Raw genomic sequence first — 14,844 nt, 5'->3', positions numbered from 1 at the left:
AGTGAGCGCAAGCTAGATTAAATTGATTTTTACATTTTAAATATGGATATTTTCTTACAAAAACGCATCGATTCGCTACAGGAGGCCTTTGTTCACCCCCCGGAGCCGTGTGAGGCACTTTTTTATTATGGATGGATGCGCTTTATTTAACTGCTTTGGGACTGATGCACTGCAACACCCGCTGACTTCCATTAAACAGCTTGGAAGATCAAAGACAATTTTTTAATATAACTCCGACTGGATTCGTCTAAAAGAAGAAAGTCATATACACCTAGGATGCCTTGAGGGTGAGTAGCCTAATTCATGGGCTAATTTTCATTTTTGGGTGAACTAACCCTTTAATACACACACACACATATATACATACATATTTATATATACGCATATATATACACACACATATATATATAAATTTGACCCCATAATACAGGGGTGTCCAAACTCAGTCCTGGAGGGCAGAGTTACGGAGTTTAGCTCCAACTTGCCTCAACACACCTGCCTGGAAGTTTCCGACATGCCTAATAAGACCTTGATTAGCTGGTTCAGGTGTGTGTAACTGGGATCGGAGCTAAACTCTGCAGGATAGTGACCCTCCAGGAGCAGGATCAGACACCCCTGCCATAATACAAATGGAGGGCCTATTTTATTAATACAGCAGCAGGATTTGAAATAAAAAGTTTATCCAAAAATGAACAATTCTGTCATCATTCACTCACCTTCATGTCAGTTTAAACCTGTATGCGATGTTAGGCAGACTGACAGCCTTTGGTGGCCATTCACGTTCATTATATGGAAGATGATGCAATGAAAGTGAATAGTGACTGAGTTACACTGCCTAACATCTCTTTTAGTGCCCCACATAACAAAGACAGTGATACCGGTTTGGAACAACATATGATTAAGCAACAAAGGTGACCTTTTTTTGTGAACTATACCTTTAAATCGACAGCAACCCATCTCGAGACCTGTACATGGCCAGTTATAGCTGTGATGAGTGTTTACTCCCCCCTCCTAACAGATCAGCACTGAAATGATGATGTCACCTCTTCTGGAAATCAACAACATCGCGGTATCGGGGCATGCGAGCACAGCCACCACAAGCGTACAGAGGCTGTGTCTCAAAAATAGCGTGCTGCCTACCAAGACCGCGTTTCTGGGCATCATGGCGCGTCCTGAACAAATCGACCGTTTGGAACGCGCCTAATACGCTCATAAATTCATTTAGAACGCGCGTGATGGCCAAAGATTATGTTTGTTTGGGTAGACGGCTCACTTTGGGATACAGCCAAAGAAGACTGGTTTGTTTGTTTAGTTCGTGTGATTATCGTTAATCATCAAGGTCTGTGCGCCGGTGTGATCGGTATGTGTACAGACATGTTTTCAGACAGACAGCGGTGTTGTGACAGTGAACGGCACTGAGCAAACTCCCAGTTTACATGATAAATACTATTCTAATACACGTTAAAGCGTCGGTCTGTGTACTCTGTCGGACATCTGAGTTACGAATCGGGAAAACAGGCGAACATCATCATTTGAACACGAAAGCGGCACTTACCCGTATCGCCTCCACCCGACGGCGCTGCCATATTAGCATGAAAATAGGTGAAAACTCTTCCGCTGCGTGACGTCAATTTTTGGACAGGAAGGAAGTCGCTCGCGAGTCTGATGCAGCACACTTCAAATAATAATAGGGATTTAGAGGAAACGGTCTTGACATGTTAAAAAGATCTCATTATTATGTTACAAGCTAGCAGAACAGCATCTGCACCAAATTGCATATTTTGCTCAGTTTGGGCTTCAGAATATAATTGAAGTGTTTTTCCTCTTCAAATATGAGTTCAATATTCTCTTTATATCACACTATATGAGTCATAAAAGCATTAAGTATCACATAAAACACACACATACAAACTTTTTATTACATTTAAAAAAAAATGTGTCTAAAGGTTCAATAAACTGTTCCGTTATTATTATTATTACTATTACTAATCAAATACTAGTAGTCTGCTTATTCCTGTTGCTACTTATCAGCAAGTAATTATGTTACAGGTTATCTTTACTCTATCTGTGTAGAATCACATCGAAGATTACATTTAATATTTCTTTCAGCCTTTCAGAGCATACTTTTACTGAATTTAAATTATGCCCAAACATAGGTTATGATATTTATAATAAATTTGAACCTAAACAAGTTTTTATTTACATCATGGTAAAACACAGTGTTGGGAAGGTTACTTTGGAAATGTAATAGGTTACAGATTACAAGTTACCATATCTGAAATGAAAGCATAATTTCAATTATTTTATTAAAGTAATGTAAGTGATTACATTTGATTGCTTTTCTAAATTTCTAATGTTTTCAACTGTTAATCATTTTCAGACATGTTAACCAGGCAGGGTTAACCTTACAGTAGTATTCAACACTGATTACTGTCACTTTCGAAATCCTTCATCAATTTAATTTTAAAGCACAGCCACCACAAAATCAGACTTGCTTTCAGATCATTCTGAGGTTAAATACAGATTTAAAATAATAACAAGAAATAGTTTAGTAGCTATGATGATACTGTTTTTGAAATTCTCTCTCTGCATATACATAAACCCAAATAGGAAATAAAACAATTATCGAATAAGCATGTGTCCGATTCTGTGTCCTAAACTCCTGAAACATTGGTGTCTCATATTTTAGAGCAGTCAGTACAATTCATGAAAGAAATCAAATAAATTTGTATGTGGGTGTGTGTGAAAAATTCAAATGTAACGTTAACCCCCTTTGTAATCGTTAACATTTTCATAAGTAACTGTAATTTTATCTCAGTAACTGTGACTGATTACAATTAAATTTATTTTGTAATTAAATTACGTAACGTTGATTAATTACATGTAACTAGTTACTTCCCAACGCTGGTAAAGAAATATGAGAGATTACAGAATTCAATACCTTCTCAACACTGAAATTAGACGGTAACCAACCACACGACGCACACAGTGTCGTTACAGCGATTTTAAAGTAGTTTAAATGTAAATAATCAAATAACCACGGATAACGGTTAAGGCTAGATGGCATACAGCAAAAACTACTGGGCATGCGCACATCAATATACCGTAATTTTTCTCACACTGTACAACAATAATTACTATTTTTGCATTATTGTAAGGGGTAGGTTTAGGGTTGGGGTAGGTGTAGACGTTAATAAAACACAATGTAATAGGTAGAAAATTCAATTTATTGTTAGCTTCCTGTTTTTGCTGTATCCCAGGCCTGACAAACCGGGGCTACTGGGACAAACCATAGACATAATAAACACCCACAGTGTGTCGTCACGTCCGCGGAAACCGCTCTTCCGTCTGTCTCGCGCATGTGTAGTCCTCTTTACGACTCGGCTGGCGAAGATGGCGGACATACAGGTATGTGAGTCTGAACGGCGTGGTCGTGAAAACCCGGTTGGTTTCACATTAAACTTAAGCTCAAAGCCACAAATTCTGGTAGATAAGCGGCAAAGAAACCACCATGGATGCAATCATGGCGAAATGGATCACATTGGAGACTCGAATATGTGTTTTCCGTCCCCGGTTAACGGGTAGGAAGCGTTGATGAACGGGAAGGCGAGCGGCCTTGCCTTATCCGACCAGCAGAAAGTGATTTTATTTAAACATGCAACTGTTTAGTTTGCTTAAAGTTGTGATATAAATAAAATAGCTTTGTCTTATTGAGTGGTAAAATGGCCGAATTTGTCTGCAAGGAATGGATAGCACATGGATGTCATCCAGAAGGAATAGTCTTCCGACTCTAAAAAGAGAGCTCTAAAGATGCCGTCTATGTAGTTATCTCTATAACATTTGTAGAGCCTTATTGTGGATTTGTACACGTGCCCTTAATGGGCGGTGAGCTGCAAATGATGTTTTTTCTCACGATGGTCTTCCAAGTCTGTCAGGCTCTGACGACACTGCCGTATGGCATCACTGATGCAGCATAAAATCCCTGAAGTGTTTTGAAATAGCTTTTTAATTTGGAAAACACTTGGCTCCGAAAGTTCTTCAGGTTTGGTGTAGGTGAGGATATACTAATAGTCCAGGATGTCCAATGGAAACCTTAATCAGACTTGTGTTCTGTAACTTTATATAAATGTTACTCCAGCACATGCATTAGTTTGTCAGGAATATGACTGACTCTGTGCTTGTGGTGTTTCAGAACGAGAGGGCTTATCAGAAGCAGCCCACCATCTTCCAGAACAAGAAGCGGGTTCTGGCTGTTGAAGGAAGTGGCAAAGAGAAGCTCCCACGTTATCACAGAAACGTTGGTTTGGGCTTCAAAACCCCCAGAGAGGTGAGCTTGTGTTTACACGCAAGTGTAACTTTACTTCGCAGATGATGTCTTTTCTCACGATGGTCTTCCTAGACTCCAAGAGAGCTCTGAGGATACTGCCTTTGGCAATGCTGATGCAGTTGATTATGCTACCATTGTGCAACCTCAGTTGAGTTCAAATGACTAAAGTTCTTGTGCTTCATTCCACAGGCTATTGCTGGCACTTACATTGATAAGAAATGCCCCTTCACTGGAAACGTGTCCATCAGAGGCCGGATTCTGTCTGGTAAGTCTACGTAGTTTGCTGGCTAATTGTAGTGTTATCTGGGGTGCAGATGATGTCTTATCTCACGATGGTCTTCTGAACCATTTGGGTTTTGAGGATAATGCCTAATGGCTTTACTGATGCTTCCCTGTATCTAATTTTGCTGTATCTTAGTCCTTATTGGAAATCGAAGATTCTGTATGCTGGCCATTGATATACAATGTATGTGAACTTATTTGGTTGTCACCTTTTTCCAGGTGTGGTGACCAAGATGAAGATGCAGAGGACCATCGTCATCAGACGGGACTACTTGCATTACATCCGCAAGTACAACCGTTTTGAGAAGAGGCATAAGAACATGTCTGTCCACCTCTCCCCATGCTTCAGGTAAAGTTTCTCCATTGGTGGTTTCTTTTAGGGGCTGAACAATTTTGTAGACCCTTTTTGTGGATTTGAACACATGCTTTAAATGGGCGGTGAGCTGCAAATGATGTTTTTTCTCACGATGGTCTTCCAAGTCTGTCAGGCTCTGACGACACTGCCGTATGGCATCACTGATGCAGCAGATAATGCTTAAAATGTTTCTTTGCCCTCAAGGTGTTTGGGATTATAAGTAGTTTAGTTTGGGAGATATTTGTATAAATTTTGATTACTGAATGTTTTTCTTGAATATCACTAATAATGTTCTCCATTTGTTTAGGGACGTGACCGTAGGCGACATCGTTACAGTAGGAGAATGTCGACCCCTCAGCAAGACAGTGAGGTTCAACGTCCTGAAGGTCACCAAGGCAGCTGGAGCCAAGAAGCAGTTCCAGAAGTTCTAGAACTGTTTTAACAATATGGCACCTCTGTATTGTTTGTGGAAAATAAAATAAAAAATCTGTTTGTTTTTACGGTTGATTTGGTCTGCAAGTCACTTTGCACAAGCATCCTGCTCTTATATATCCCTCAACATTTCATATTTTGGATGGCCCCTTTTAACACCTGATTCAAATGACCAGCAGATATATACTCAAGTGTTTGTAACAGGGCTGTCCAAACTCGGTCCTGGAGGGCTGGTGTCCTGCAGAGTTTAGCTCCAACCCTAATTAAACACACCTGAACCAGCTAATCAAGCTCTTACTAGGCATAGAAACTTCCAGGCAAGTTGGAGCTAAACTCTGCAGGACACCGGCCCTCCAGGACCGAGTTTGGACAGCCCTGGTTTATAAACTTGTACTTATCAATATTGTAGTACATCTTTTATTATAGTAATATTTTGAATAGGCTTTTTTTATATTTTCAGTCCATTCTAATTTAAGTTTTAGTAATGTTACGTTTGTCATTTTAAAAATATTTCTAGTAAGTTTTTTTTTTTTTTTAGTACTGTGACACTTGTTTTAATGTTCATAAACTCTCAAAGCATTTTTTACCTTTTATCTGAAACTAGTAGTCAACATTAACTTGGTATGTATCAGTGTGACTGATAAGTTTATGTAGGTTATAAGCTCAGCTTTGTCGTTTCTGTAGTTTTGTAGACTGGTGTTTAATTAATTTAATGTTCATGAATAATTTAACTTTGCTAGCCAAATAATTTATAGTTTTTATTTTATACTTGTCACTATTGAGAGACTGGCTTACACATTTAGAAATATCTATGCATATCCTCACATTTTATGAGTGCTCTACATCTGATTGTACGTGGTAAAATCCATTAAGCTTTAGCGGCAGCAGTTGCTGTAATAAAAGGCAGATACAATTTGAACTCAGTGAGGTAGAAAATAGATGCTATTTGCTTAGTTTGTTTAATAGGACTAGGTGTTATGATCCCAATATTCAGCACCATTTAGCCGTTAACCATTTAGTATTAGGTGCTATTATCAAAAAGTGTAAATTAAAGTAATATCTTATTCGCCTTTGCCAATAATCTCGGCTAAATTGAGACTAGTTTTCCTCTCGGCACACCACTGTACTATTACCCCAAACTCGAACACATCCAGCAGATGACGCTGCGTCACTCACTAGTGCTGAGCGCGGCAACGCAACACGTCACCTGCATACGTCACGCACGCCGTGCGCGTTGAACGTGGCGGCGCGAAGGTGTAAAAATCGGAGTTTATGCGATTTATGTTCGGTGTTTTTCAATGTCTGCATATCAAACGAGAACGAAACTTTCAACTGATAGTTGCTTACATTAACAGTCGATGCTTGTCGCGTTATATATCTGCTCTTATTTACTGAACAGACATGACAGCCAAGGTAAGCTATATACAAACAGCTAGCTAATTTGTTAACTAACAACTATGTAAACTGATTATTATTAATGATGATGATATTTATTGTTTGTTGATACAGGCTTGTAATAAATGGAAGGGCTTGTTCACCGTTGGAGAGGAGTTTGATGATGAGGTTTGGAATGTAGCTTACTTTTAGTTTTAAAATGCATTTTAAAGCCTGTTAGTATAGTTGAGTAATGCCACTTGCACGTTAACTGTACACTTTATAATGTGCTTAGAAATAATATGTCAGACTATAACTTATATTTCGGTGTGTTCTGCCTTTTAGACGTTTTATTTACATATGACAACACACGCACACCTTTGCTTGGTTATCTTGTCATCCATCATTTTTCATCTGTAGGATTTGCTTGAAGCTGATTGGACGTGTCCATCAGAGCATGCATCTACAGCTCCTTCTGTAGCACCCTCATCTGAATCCTTGCATGTACAGCAGAGCTCTGTTAGCTCGTCATCAGGCCCTGGGAAAAATACGTCTGAATCTGGTTCTGTTCTGACTCTTCGTACCCCAGCATGTGGCACTATCAATGCCCTACCAGATCTCTCCATGCCTTGCCATCAGTCAATCTCTGCCTCCATTTCTTCTCTCAGAGCGCCGGTGTCATCCCTGCAACCTTCCTCTAACCCAATAAACCCTCCACCCCCAGCATCTCTTAGAGTCCCGCAGAGAGACCTCCCTCCTCAGGATGACTTTGACGACTGGGATGTGGATCTGGAGGAACTGGATAGCATTCCTCAGATGGTTTCTGAGCCACAAAATAATCCAGCTGCACCCCTGGACAACATTTCACCTGCTAAACGCATGAGGCCGTCAGCACCAGAAGTGTCCTCTCATGGGAGGTTCGGCGCTACCTCCTCAGTGTCAATTACACGGCCCTTAGTCAACACCTCATTCGTGTCCACCATCAAAGGCCCCATGCATCCATCTACCCCTTTGCGGAATGCAAATCACATGCATGGTCCCGCTACACCAGCCTCGCGATTCCCCAGAGCTGTGACTCCCAGGCCTCCATTAGTGTCGCCTCAGTGCCAGAGGGGCGCTTCGACACCGAGGACTCCCCTGCAGCCCCGAGGGTCTCTTTTCCACTCTGTGCCTTCTACTACTGAGTCCTCTTCCACATTTACGCCTCGTGCTCTCAACACGCCTGTCCTGACCAATCACCTGGTCCAGCTGGTGTCTGCAGCCAATAAGACACCTCAGAGACCACAGAGCCGCATGATGCCAGCCAAAGCACGTCGTTTTCCTGGCCCGGCAGGAGCACTACCACTGCAGGTCATCCAAGCGCTATTTTAGCTTATTATTGTTAATGTCACCCAATATGTACAGCTCAGAACTGTTATTTAATGTACTGCAAGGCTGTTTCTCTTTATAACCTGTTGTTGATGTTTATTATTGTTCTGTACCCTGCAATCTGGAAGTTTCCACTGCTTTCAAATGACTTGACTAATAGTATTTCTGATTTATTTTCACTTGCATGGTTTAATTTCTGTTTGTTGTCTTGTAGGCAAGTGGACAGAGTCTTGATGACATTGTTGTGGCAGTTCCTCAGACGCCTGCACATGGAGCTGTTGCTCGGCTAAGAAGTGATGTATGTAAATTGTGCTAATCTAAAAATCATTTTTTGTAAAAAAAAAAAAAACTAAAATAATATATAAATATTAGATTAAAAAGGCTTAAGAAACGTAAATAAAAATTAGAAATGTTGTCTTGCAAACTAGATTAAATAACTCTGGAGCTCTCTGGAGTTTTAGGGGAGGCGTGGCTTTGCAGAGTGATTTGAAGGGAGGGTGGGGATCTTGCGTTCAAGGATAGCTTGCTATCACTAGCTTTTCCGAAATCGCCTACACTACCTTTATATTACTATAACTACTGTACAAGTGAAATAAAAATAAATTGAAGCTAAAAATAAATAAAAATGATAAAAGCATATAACAGAATTACTAAAACCTAAATTAAAATTAAAGTGAAAACCATGTATAAAAATCTAAAAGCTATTTCAATATGTAAATAAAAATAGTATATAAATAGTACTGAAATAAAATGCATTCCCAATGTAAGGAGAACCAAATTTATATTAACGAACATTACTTAAAAGTAAAGTATTAATGTTTGCACCAATTGTGGCTGATTTAAAAAAAAAAAAAAAAAAGTCAGTCATTTTTAAATGCTACAGGTGACTTTTTATGCATCACACCATTATAAAATGGATATTTATTTAAATATTTTCTAAGTATTATATTTAGTAGTGTTATTAAATTGGTTAGTGTTAAATGATGTCACGCACAATCTGAATGTAAAAATGGGAAAAATGTGCATCAACGATTATTAAATATCCAATCTCGGCTGATACCAAAATGTGAAAAATATGATGTGGTACCAAAATATTGTGAATCCTTTTCTTCTTTTTTTTTTTTACACTTTTTGCAGTTGTGTGGAATCGCTCACAGGTCCACTTTCTCTCACACATACTCAAAAACTTGCACTCATCAGACATGGTGTCCATTTCTCACAGCAGGTTTCCAGCTCTCAGGTGAGTGAGGAAGAGGAGTTCAGCAGGGGTCCATGGGCAGTGATGAAGACTGAGATGGGATTGGACGAGAAGAACCCTTCTTGCTTTCTGCACTCTTACAGTGTTGTTATGGTACTCCGCAAGGTGAGCTACTCCGAAATCTCAAATGAGCTTATTTGATTGTTTGTGCTAAAAATATTAAGGATAGAACTTTGTTAGTCTGCAGATTTCTTCATTTTTATCCAGATTTGTACAATAAATATTTGTATTTCTTTTATTTACGCCTAAAGTGGAAGTCCATGGCTATAATCAGGACAAATGAGGAATCTCGGCTCTTCAAATGATTAACACAAACATAATCACTGTTGTCATCAGTCACCTTAAAGTGATTATTAATGTAATTTTAATGTGTTTTGCCCAGTGTGTCATAACGATCCTCTGCTAATGGTACACGTGTGTTCAATATTCATTAGGCTGACAAATGCTGATTAGCTTTTCACTTGATTCATTACCAATGGCCTTGAGGCTGTGCTGCAACTTATGCTTTTTCTTTTCTCTTATTCTCTTGTTTTTCTTTGGTGCTTATTTGTGACTTATCGCTTTCTCACTCCAGGCTGCTCTCAGGCAGCTAGCTAAGAATAAGGTCCCTAATATGGCTGTCGTCTTGAAGAGTATCACACACACACATGCAGATGCGAAGGCCGTCTTCAGAGATCCCACAGGTACTAATAATTAGGGGATATACACCACCAGGCAGTGACTAAACAAAATGAAAACTATATTTTAGCTGCTTCAAAGTCACCACCATTTTGCAGACTCTTTTTCTCATCCAACTTCATGAGGCTGAGGTGCTTTTTAAACCGTTTATTTAGCACTTTACGCTGTAATAACTGTAGTAATATATACTACCGTTCAAAAGTTTGGGATCAGTAAGATTCTTAATGTTTTATAGAAATTTCTTCTGCTCATCAAGGCTTTATTTATTTGATCAAAAAAACATGTTATTTTGTGAAATATTATTGCAATTTAAAATAACAGTTTCTATTTTAATATACTTTAAAATGTAATTTATTCCTGTGATGGTAAAGCTGAATTTTCAGCATCATTGCTCCAGTCTTCAGTGTCACATGATCCTTCAGAAATCATTCTAATATGCTGATTTATCAATGTTGGAAACAGTTGTGCTGCTTCATGTTTATAGGAACCTGTGATACTTTTTTCAGGATTATTTTATGAATGTATAAAAAAAAAAAACAGCATTTATTCAAAATGGAAATCTTGTGTTACAATATACACTACCGTTCAAAATTTTGGAATCAGTCAAATTTTTGTTCATTTTTTGAAAGTATTATACAGATGTATCTATGCACAGAAAAAAGTAATAATAATAATTTAATTTAATTAATAATTTATGCATTTAGCAGACGCTTTTATCCAAAGCGACTTACAGTGCATTCAGGCTATACATTTTTTACCAGTATGTAAAAAAAAATAAAAAAGCACTGCTGTTTCCTGCACTGATAATAAATCAGCATATCAGAATGATTTCTGAAGGATCATGTGACACTGAAGACTGGAGTAATGATGCTGAAAATACAGCTTTGATCACAGAAACAAATTATATTTTAAAGTGTATTAAAACAGAAAACCAATATTAGAAATTGAAATAATATATCACAATATTACAGGTTTTTTTTCTGTATTTTTGATCAAATAAATACAGCCTTGATGAGCACGAGACTCCATAAAAAAAAAACATGAAAAATCTCACTGATCCCAAACTTTTGAACGGCAGCGTATATATTTTAGTGTTGTCAATCGATTAAAAACAATTAACTAATTAATCGCACATTTTTTTCTGAAATTAATCTCATATATTTAAGTATATTAAAAAACGTAAATGTTAGGTGGGATTAATTGCGTTAAATATTTTTAATGCGTTAAACTGAAAAATTTAAGTATTGCTTAAGTATTTAGAAAATATGTTTCTCCCGTATATTCTATTGCCCTACACCTAAACCTACCCCTTACAGGAAATTTTGTGCATATTTAGATTTTCAAAAAACTTAATTTTGTGTGATTTATTAGCTTGTTTACCCGTGGGGACCTCAATTTAGGTCCCCACCGTGACATGAGTCTGTGTGTATTCAGGTTTAAGTCCCCACCAGAATAGAAAAACAGGTACACACACACACACACACACACACACACACAATCACAGTGACTGTGAAATCAGGAGGTCACTGACTGAGCTGGTGTTCTTGGTCTGATTGCACTCTTATTTTCAGAAGTCTTTTTTGACTTCTCTTTTTCTGTTTTTTCTTTTGCCTTGTGAAGGTGAGATGCAGGGCACGGTTCATCGTCGCCTGGTAGAGGAAAGACTGGGAGAGCTCAAGACAGGAGCTGTGTTACTACTCAAACAAGTAACTATATTTCAGACCTCATTATAGACTATCACAGGAAATAATATACACTTTAGATTACTCCGAGCCATGGCTTAACAGATAGCTCATGCAGAGCTGTGGTGCTTATGTGGGCATAACAAGATCGTCCTTAAATATATTTACAGATCCAGATCCTTCACTCTTCTCTATGATTCCCAGTCCTCTACTTTGTTTCTATTGAATAATGAGGCAAGAAGTCCACATAATTCTCATTACTTTTAAAGGTGGGTGTGTTTTCACCATCACACCGAAATCACTACCTAAACGTCACACCCAATAACCTTCTCAGGATATACCCACCTGATGGGGTCTTCCACAACTCCCAGCCATCCCACTCTCCACTGGTAAGTCACCTTTTGTTCTCCAGTTTATTTTTTACTTTTCTGTAGTTTTTATTTTCTAAAGCCTTTCTTCAGGTGTTTAATGAGCCTGATATGGTGGCCTCCAGCATTTTGCTTGTTTGTCTGTGAATTACCTGTCCTCAGGAGATGCTTTCTTTCCAAAATATCCCTTAAATAATTGGTGGTGTTGTCTTTGTTTTTTGTTTTGTGTTCATTTCACCCTGGTTGTTGCATGCACATGCAGGAGCTTACATTGCATAGTGAATCCACAAGGCCTGCAGGGGGCCCGGTGTCGCTGATGGAGCTCCACTTTGATGACGAAGACGACAGTGAAAATGTGTTCCTCAGTGAAATTCGGCCTCCTGATGGTTTAGACGCTGCAGCTGTCTCTAATGAGCTCTGTCAAGCACCTACAGTGTCCGGACCAACAGGAGACACAGCATGGGACACAGGTGTGTATGTTGGAGTATCATCAATTAAGCAATATCACACAAGCAATTGTGCTGTTTTAGTCTCAAAGCGATGCACTGGCCAAAAGCTAATGTGAGTGGAGTGACAGATTTCTTTTTCTTGCTCTAAGGGTGTATGTTTGGTTCTTTTGGTCCGGCCCAAAAAAGAAAATATTACTGTTAGTCCTGGTTCGCTTAGCGTTCTCTCTGTTGTTTCTCACAACAAACCTAAAGATGCAAATAGATATGATCACAAACTGATTGGACAGTGTTTATGACGTATTTAGCAAACTGGCAGCAGGAACTCCCTAACATCACATCATTATTTTGGTTCATTTTGATATCTCTAGTTCCTTTTCTGTTCATAGCCCGTATTGTTCAACCTGCACCAGTGTTGATTTGGAAGTGGACCGAGACCCCTGAAAAGATTGGTCTCTGTCCGATTGTTTAGTGCGCACCAAAGTTTGAATGGCAGCATTCACACTTATTTAAACTAACCACACCAGAGTTAGTTTTAATTGAACCAAACCTGCCAAGTGTAAACACCCTAAGTGTTCTGTAAATACTCGTTGCTTCATATATTCCATTCCCACTGCCAAGCAAAACCTGCTCTGGGGTTTGTTTCCCATACAGCAACATGATTTGCTACCTAACCATCATAGTATGATGCATAATTGGCGAAAATAACTAGTTAGTCACATGGATGTTTCAACATCATTTGAGCCATGTTGGTTTAACAATATTGGACATCACTTACAGGTGGTGGAGTATTTGAGAATCAATTTGAGAATGTCCGATTATTATAGTTTGTTTGCTATGCTTCTATTTGACCACAGGTGAGAGAGAGAGAGAGTTTCAAACACAAATGTGCAATGCTGTTTGCAAATGTTCATTGGAACTATGATTTCGATGGAACTTGAGACCATAGTTGCCTAATCGTGTTTTTGGGACAACTTCTACACTCATATATTCTGGTCTGGTCTGGAACAGAAGAAAAATAGACATAATGACAGTACTCCTGAAGTGCCACTTGACCATTTAAAATAGAGAACCAGAACTAACTGTTTTATAGTTTCATGAACTGCATCATTTGCATGTTAAAAGCATCAGGTATGAAGTTAGAAAAACCTTTGTTGAAATGGATCTAGGCAAGGCTAAATGGATACTTTTGCCCATTTGCCCAGACCCATTTGAATTTGGCACAAAATGTTGTTACAAACTCTTTTCTGACCCCTAAATGACTCGATACTTAAGCTAATTTAAACCATATTTAACTGCTTTGATGTACTAAACCGCACTGAGGAAGAAAACAAGAGGGGTCACACAAAGCGGTAATAATAAGAAAGCTTTTAAATCTACATCAGTATCCTTACAAAACCTGACCATGGGTTTACTGTAGTATCTATAACCTTAGGCTCTGTCAGGCCTAGAATGAGCTGATGTGTTTTATAAATCAGCCAACATTTTGAGCGTATCATGATTTGTGACAAATGTTTGCTTATCGCACGCCCCTAAGCTCGATTCTTTTTCATTCATGATTTTTTTTTTTACATCGCTTGCACTTTATTTGAGATTTTCAGATAAGAATAATCCAATTATCCTAATGGCTTTTATCAGACAATTCACTAGACTCTATTAAATTTCAACAAATAATCATTTGTGTTCCAAACAGTGGGTGGTATGCTGTGCCAAGTTAATCTGTTTAAATGGGAAAGAAAAATTTAGCTTTTTAATTTTCAGATGCTTTGGTGTTTTTTTTAATTGTGAAGAGAGTGTGTGCATTTAAGTATTAACCTGTGTTTGTGAATGTTTCTTTTAAGATGACCTTGATGAGCTGCTCGGGGAGTTACCTGTGGATGCATATGACGGATTACATTAATCACAAGGTCACTTTAAATACAAAGTATAGTTGTAGAGCCTGTCTCATATTAATACATATTATCACCATACACACTAATGAACAAGCAACATCTGCTACCCAGACTACTTTTGTTTAGTTTTTGTGTAAACCTTTGTAAATATGTACATGAATCACTTGTCTCATGCAGAGATTGAAAGAATAAATACCTGATGAGACCCTTAAATGATGTTCACTTATTGAGTCTTGCTGACAAATGCCACATGCTTTTGTAGCTAGTATTAGATGGGTTGAAGGAACATGTCTGTACACATCAATGTTAATTTCATGCTGAAATTAACCAGTAATCTGATGTGTTTTTTTTTTTTTTTTTTTTTTTTTTTTTTTTTTTTTTT

The 14,844-nt window shown here is 38.2% G+C and overlaps 3 protein-coding genes across 6 annotated transcripts in view; 2 read left to right on the top strand and 1 right to left on the bottom strand.

Moving 5' to 3' along the window:
• The window catches only part of baxa (BCL2 associated X, apoptosis regulator a), a 7,725-nt gene extending 6,073 nt beyond the window's left edge, over nucleotides 1–1,652 (bottom strand). Inside the window, exons 1-2 of one of the 3 annotated variants that reach the window (XM_016529496.1) lie at nucleotides 1,556–1,611; nucleotides 936–1,048 (exon numbers count right to left, since the gene is read on the bottom strand). In XM_016529496.1, coding sequence (XP_016384982.1) covers nucleotides 936–957 — 22 coding nt within the window. In that variant the 5' untranslated portion in view covers nucleotides 958–1,048; nucleotides 1,556–1,611. Of the gene's footprint in view, nucleotides 1–935; nucleotides 1,049–1,555 lie in introns of all 3 variants that reach the window. The other 2 variants (XM_016529497.1, XM_016529495.1) reach the window with 2 other exon arrangements.
• Nucleotides 1,653–3,310: 1,658 nt separating this feature from the next.
• Nucleotides 3,311–5,469, top strand: LOC107721473 (40S ribosomal protein S11). Its single transcript, XM_016529480.1, has 5 exons — nucleotides 3,311–3,408; nucleotides 4,193–4,327; nucleotides 4,517–4,592; nucleotides 4,829–4,958; nucleotides 5,272–5,469. The coding sequence occupies exons 1-5, from the start codon at nucleotides 3,394–3,396 to the stop codon at nucleotides 5,393–5,395; spliced, it is 480 nt and encodes a 159-aa protein (XP_016384966.1). The 5' UTR covers nucleotides 3,311–3,393; the 3' UTR covers nucleotides 5,396–5,469.
• Nucleotides 5,470–6,597: 1,128 nt separating this feature from the next.
• On the top strand, nucleotides 6,598–14,680 carry LOC107721529 (uncharacterized protein C17orf53 homolog). Of its 2 annotated transcripts, none has more exons than XM_016529603.1 (10): nucleotides 6,598–6,809; nucleotides 6,906–6,959; nucleotides 7,191–8,120; nucleotides 8,353–8,436; nucleotides 9,364–9,501; nucleotides 9,971–10,079; nucleotides 11,695–11,780; nucleotides 12,026–12,145; nucleotides 12,387–12,594; nucleotides 14,412–14,680. In XM_016529603.1, the coding sequence occupies exons 1-10, from the start codon at nucleotides 6,798–6,800 to the stop codon at nucleotides 14,468–14,470; spliced, it is 1,800 nt and encodes a 599-aa protein (XP_016385089.1). In that variant the 5' UTR covers nucleotides 6,598–6,797; the 3' UTR covers nucleotides 14,471–14,680. The 2 variants fall into 2 exon arrangements, with proteins under 2 accessions (XP_016385089.1, XP_016385088.1); XM_016529602.1 differs by having other exon boundaries at nucleotides 9,361–9,501.
• The last annotated feature ends 164 nt before the right edge of the window (nucleotides 14,681–14,844 follow it).

This window comes from Sinocyclocheilus rhinocerous, unplaced genomic scaffold (assembly GCF_001515625.1).
Source record: "Sinocyclocheilus rhinocerous isolate Xijiao unplaced genomic scaffold, SAMN03320098_v1.1 scaffold481, whole genome shotgun sequence".
Taxonomy (NCBI): domain Eukaryota; kingdom Metazoa; phylum Chordata; class Actinopteri; order Cypriniformes; family Cyprinidae; genus Sinocyclocheilus; species Sinocyclocheilus rhinocerous.
The sequence above is the reverse complement of the archived record's forward strand: the minus strand, read 5'-3'. Positions and strand labels throughout refer to the sequence as shown.

What these genes read in the sequence shown, in the direction of transcription:
- LOC107721473 (XM_016529480.1), top strand. An exon ending in CAGAGGCCGGATTCTGTCTG is followed by an intron (nt 4,593 to 4,828) that starts GTAAGTCTACGT and finishes ACCTTTTTCCAG; the next exon opens with GTGTGGTGACCAAGATGAAG. An exon ending in CACCTCTCCCCATGCTTCAG is followed by an intron (nt 4,959 to 5,271) that starts GTAAAGTTTCTC and finishes CCATTTGTTTAG; the next exon opens with GGACGTGACCGTAGGCGACA.
- LOC107721529 (XM_016529602.1), top strand. An exon ending in TTGTTATGGTACTCCGCAAG is followed by an intron (nt 9,502 to 9,970) that starts GTGAGCTACTCC and finishes TTCTCACTCCAG; the next exon opens with GCTGCTCTCAGGCAGCTAGC. An exon ending in CGTCTTCAGAGATCCCACAG is followed by an intron (nt 10,080 to 11,694) that starts GTACTAATAATT and finishes TGCCTTGTGAAG; the next exon opens with GTGAGATGCAGGGCACGGTT.